Here is a 5,105-nt window from a genome sequence, read left to right as displayed (position 1 = left end):
ATTATGCACACAATACTCAGTGACATTATGTACTCCACTTCAATGAATCAGTGATATAGGACTGTGATATCAAATAAATCTGAGGTTACCTTATATAGTATCACCAATAAGATCAGCATCATCATCAATATGTACATAATAATATTACCACATAGCTGAAAAATTTATTTTGCATCAAAATTGTCTAAATATAATAATAGTGTTGTCTTAATTTGGTGATTTACTATCTTGTCTTATCTTGAAACTGCTTCTTGCCCACAGTCTTGACTGAAATAATGAGAAATACTGTCATTTAGGCATTTTTAGTATCACATGCTCATGACAGAATCCGCCCATCATTGCAAGTATTATCGATGGTTATGATATTGGCAGTTTTATTTTGAACCGCCAATCTGCAAAAATTAATTTTCCACCAATTCTACATCATGTACTCTCTCTCTCTCTCTACTTCTCTCCTCCTGCATGTGAAGTAAATCTTTCTGTACATAATTTTTGATGACTAAGCAAAATTTCCCGCTACATGCTAACATGATATGGTATTTATAAAATAATAATGAATAAATAAATAATGAAGATGGAATATTGAGAAATCAATTATAAATTATATAATAAATAAATATAATGGTGGTATCTATAAATGAATAATTAATTAATAACAAGTAAAATATTGGACACAGCTTTCTAATAAGAACGTTTTCCCGTATCTTAGAGAATTTCATATAAATATACTCAACGGACGAGTTCACCGTGTCCCAGAACCCCTTGGAGATCTTTGGCCATTGTTCTAGACTCAGCTGTGGGTCCTACAAGTGACAAAAACAGCCAAGGATAAATGGGCATCAATTAGAATAAATCCCTAGCATTAATAAAGTGGGCATTAATTAGAATACAGGTACGCATCACTTAAAAATGAAATACCTCAGCTTGTTGCATTAATTGAAGATATTGTTTCAATTTCTGTGTCATGATTAGTTGAGCCTGACCCACTGTCGTATCGTCTATCACTATAGTATAAAGTAACAAAAATAATAATAACAGGAACCATTGATGGACTTACCTTCATGACTGGGATGACCAGTGTCCTCTTCTTTCCGACCAGTGTCCTCTTCCTCTCCTTTAAACAGCGAGAGTTTATCGTTCCACTCGGCACAGAGTGCATGAAGTCGTTGAGCAGTGTCGGTGTGAAGCTCATTTACTCTAATATGACATAATGGCCGACACGATGCTCCTGATTGCTCCACCCCATGGGAGTGACACTGCACCCCCTTGATCCTCCTTGTTTGGTGTAGGTCTATGATGAAACAAAGACTCGAACAAAGAGCTGTCGCTACTAGCTTTAGAGAGTGTTTAAAAAGACAGAGAAGGAAATCCTTATCTAGTCTAATATTTTACATTATTATTTCAGGTTAGTTAGAAATTAAGTCAAAGTTAAAATAATCTATTCACTTTAATAATAATTATGTATATACAGTGGAACCTCGCTTAACGACCACCTCTAAGTAACGGCCGTCTATCATATAACGGCCAAATGTCCTGGTCCGGATGCAAACTACACTTACTTGCCTGTTAAGGCAACCCCTGAAGAACGACCACCTCTCTATTGCGTATAACGAGCACTCAAAACGTCCCCAACACAGCATAAAGCATTGAGAAAAACTTCTCTTTAACGGCCATGTGGCCACACGGCCCACACCCAACACCTAGACCGGATGTTTTCATCATAAAACGTCACCTACAGCCCCACCCATCTAAATAAAATGGCTGAAAACTTGAGCATTCCCTTTTTTTTCTTGCTGTAATTCGCTTATTTCCCTGCTATCTCTTGCATACTACCTTCAGGACCTTTGTACTTGTTATTGACCTGAGGAATGAATCAAGATACTTAAGAAGGCAACACAGTTAAATATTTCTTAAGTTAGACACTTTAAGCTGAAACCCCTCAATAAAGACCACCCCTCTATAACAGCCAAAGGACCAGTCCCCAATGGTGACCGTTATACAGAGGTTCCACTGTATTGTGCATAAATTTTGAATTAAATATTTAATTGTGCCTATTAATTTATATACACGTATGCATGTATTAATTGTTCATTTTTATGCAGAAAATTGGGGCTAAAAAGTAGAAAAGTGAGGAAGAAGAGCTGAAGAAGGAGAGAGACAGGAAAAAGCAACAGGAACAAGATGAGGCAGGCATCGAACCTAATTTTATCATTGCAAAGGTGAACATCTCATCAAGTCGAAAGGCTCCCCTTCCTGTTAAACCAAGTAGTTCAGTGACAGTTAAAGAAGGTCCTATTAAGAAAGGAAGGAAACAACTAACAGAACCACCTGGTGACACCAAGATAGAGGAGTTGGGAAGGAAAAGAGCTACTGGTTCAATACAACAGGCCACACAATCTTCCACAACTGACGTAACTCCGCCCTCTGAAAGTTTGGGGAATAATGCTACAGAAGCTTCAATTTGGCACCATTTTATAAGCTTCACACCGACACTGCTCAACGACTTAATGCACTTTCTGTGCCGAGTGGAACGATAAACTCTCGCTGTTTAAAGGAAGAGGACACTGGTCGGAAAGAAGAGGACACTGGTCGTCCCAGTGATGAAGGTAAGTCCATCAATGGTTCCCCTGATTATTATTTTTGTTACTTTATACTATAGTGGTAGACGATATTAGAAGGACAGTGGGTCAGGCTCAACTAATCATGACACAGAAATCGAAACAATATCTTCAATTAGTGCAACAAGCTGAGGTATTTCATTTTTAAGTGATGCGTACCTGTATTCTAATTAGGATGTGATGTTTTGATGATGAAAACTTCTTGTCAAACTCAACTGAAACCGACTATACATTTTGCATGTACTACAGTTGCTATCATTTTGTTTTGTTAATTCTGTACATGTTCATCATCACAATAACACATTCCTACAACTTACCATGTACCTGTCTAATGTAGATTTATGAGTGTACATGTACATGTAATTGTAAATGTATAGCAATTGTTGTTATTATTATCATTATTATTCTTAGGCTAGTATTGACAGTACTGATGGTCGTGGATCTGGTAGAGTTCAGTTACGTAAAACCGAACCTCCTCCCACTAAACCAAGATCAGGAACAACCAACACTTCTACTGACTTCGGAGTTAAGCTGAAGGTATTAATAATTGATTAAATAATAATTATTATTCTAAATATACTGATTGATGGCATGAGAATTTCAAATATTCATGAGTACATGTACATTGTACATGTACTACGTTGTATAATAGCTGGTAATTTTGGAGTGGAGATTTTAGCGAATTTTTGGTATTTTATAGCCATTTGTCAAAATAAAACCACTATAGATATACACATTGTATCTTGAACCATTGTGTGCTGCTGGTACATGACCAGTAAAGGGTTAGTTAATGGAGACAGTACAGGCAGTACATGTACATGTAGATACTGGATATTAAGATACGTGTATCATAGGAAGGAAATTTTGGGTGGAGTGTTTGGTGTTTTGATAGTTATTTGCCAAAATAAAAATCTGTCATTTTGAGCCATTAATTTATCAATCACCAAAATTTAGCAATTTGTCAATTAAATTTAATTCCCTCCAAAATTTCCAGATACATTTACATGGTATGTTAGAGATCATTATTATTGGTATTGTGTGTGGCTTCTTCCTAATAGTTGTGATAATTACATACCAAATATGGTATCATGTACATGTACTGGTGAGTAACTGCAGCAGCTGCTAATCATTCTTTGAATATTATAATCACTCACTAACCAACACTGGACCTAATCACTCAACCTTACATGATACATGTACAGTATATCGTAATTCTTCTAAAAAGTTCTTCTAATTTCGCCATTTCCCTCCAATTTCGACACTCGACAGCATTATAACACATGGACCTGTGCTGGAAGAGGCCAAAAATCATGTCTAACTCACAGTGATGCCTCGAGCAGCACTCCACCAGACAGATGACTGCCATTAGTAGGCCTAAGTTCAAGATTCAGATTGTATTAGTCAAGCAACAAAGAAGCATCGACAGACTTATATCTTGTCCAAACATGCACCTTAGTGCCTCCTATTTCATCATTATTAATTTTTAGTTGACCATAAAGGCTTAGTTTACTCTAATTATTCGTTTTCAAAATTTATTTATCAAAATTAAGTGACTATGGCGAATTTTTAGAAGAATTACGGTAGTCTCTCTTAATGGACACTCTCTATAGCGTACACCTCCATTTAACGGACAGCACCTAGTGTACCAATTACATTTCTTACTGTATAAAATAACCTCCACATAAAGGACACCTCTGTATAACAGAGACACTTTCTTGTACATAAGTGTCCATTATATAGAGGCTAGTCTGTACACACTCAAATGCTACATAAATAAACAGACACAGTGACACACTAATAAATTGTGTCCTTTAAAATGTGCTTAATAAAATGAAATGATGATAAGCAGAAGAGAGAATCTTGATTGCATACGAAATAATAAATAAATAAAACTTATATTTAGATAAGTAGACCTGTTTTATAAGGCAATAAATTATATCAATAGCACATTCATATTTACTGTGATGTCATGTTCATGTACCTTGTACATCAGTAGCTTAATATTTTATAATCTGGTTTATGTTTACACTTATATGATAATTAATACATGTAGATTAAAAATAATGGATTTACATTATTAAATTATTTATTATTTGTTATTATCAATAGTCTCGTACACAGTCGGACGTCACTTCTGCCCCTCCCACCGATACAAAATCAAAGTCATTAGCCACACCCACTAATAGAACTGGAGGGGGCGGAGCTCCAAAGACGTTGGCCGACTTTCAAAAATTGACAAGTCGTGGAAAACAATCACCAGCTGGTCAACCAACCCAATCAAATGCACCAAAAGGTAATGAATATTAATTAATTGATAATGATAATAATGGGCTTTTGTTTTTAGATAAACGTGCATTAATTAGAATGTACGTAAATGCTTCTCTAGAGGTACGTCCTCCTGTTTCATCTGATCAGGAACTTTACCAACTTTGTACCAAACCATCTAATCTTTGGTAATCATCAGTTTATCATTATTATCATTATCCT

The 5,105-nt window shown here is 35.7% G+C and overlaps 1 protein-coding gene and 1 long non-coding RNA gene across 4 annotated transcripts in view; one reads left to right on the top strand and one right to left on the bottom strand.

Moving 5' to 3' along the window:
• LOC109586906 (uncharacterized) overlaps nt 1–1,458 on the bottom strand; it is a 4,714-nt gene extending 3,256 nt beyond the window's left edge. Inside the window, exons 1-3 of one of the 3 annotated variants that reach the window (XR_002187275.1) lie at nt 1,058–1,458; nt 919–1,004; nt 631–856 (exon numbers count right to left, since the gene is read on the bottom strand). This is a non-coding gene — a long non-coding RNA (uncharacterized LOC109586906). Of the gene's footprint in view, nt 1–630; nt 857–918; nt 1,005–1,057 lie in introns of those variants that run through there. The other 2 variants (XR_002187274.1, XR_002187276.1) reach the window with 2 other exon arrangements.
• Nucleotides 1,459–2,449: 991 nt separating this feature from the next.
• LOC109586905 (uncharacterized) overlaps nt 2,450–5,105 on the top strand; it is a 5,066-nt gene continuing 2,410 nt past the window's right edge. The window contains exons 1-5 of the mRNA XM_020003134.1: nt 2,450–2,606; nt 2,660–2,751; nt 3,030–3,155; nt 4,728–4,911; nt 4,963–5,071. Coding sequence (XP_019858693.1) covers nt 2,704–2,751; nt 3,030–3,155; nt 4,728–4,911; nt 4,963–5,071 — 467 coding nt within the window. The 5' untranslated portion in view covers nt 2,450–2,606; nt 2,660–2,703. The remainder of the gene's footprint in view (nt 2,607–2,659; nt 2,752–3,029; nt 3,156–4,727; nt 4,912–4,962; nt 5,072–5,105) is intronic.

The sequence above is a fragment of the Amphimedon queenslandica genome, unplaced genomic scaffold, assembly GCF_000090795.2.
Source record: "Amphimedon queenslandica unplaced genomic scaffold, v1.1 AMPQUscaffold_12749, whole genome shotgun sequence".
Classification (NCBI taxonomy): Eukaryota; Metazoa; Porifera; class Demospongiae; order Haplosclerida; family Niphatidae; genus Amphimedon; species Amphimedon queenslandica.
Note: the sequence above shows the minus strand (reverse complement) of the source record. Positions and strands in the feature narration are given on the sequence as shown.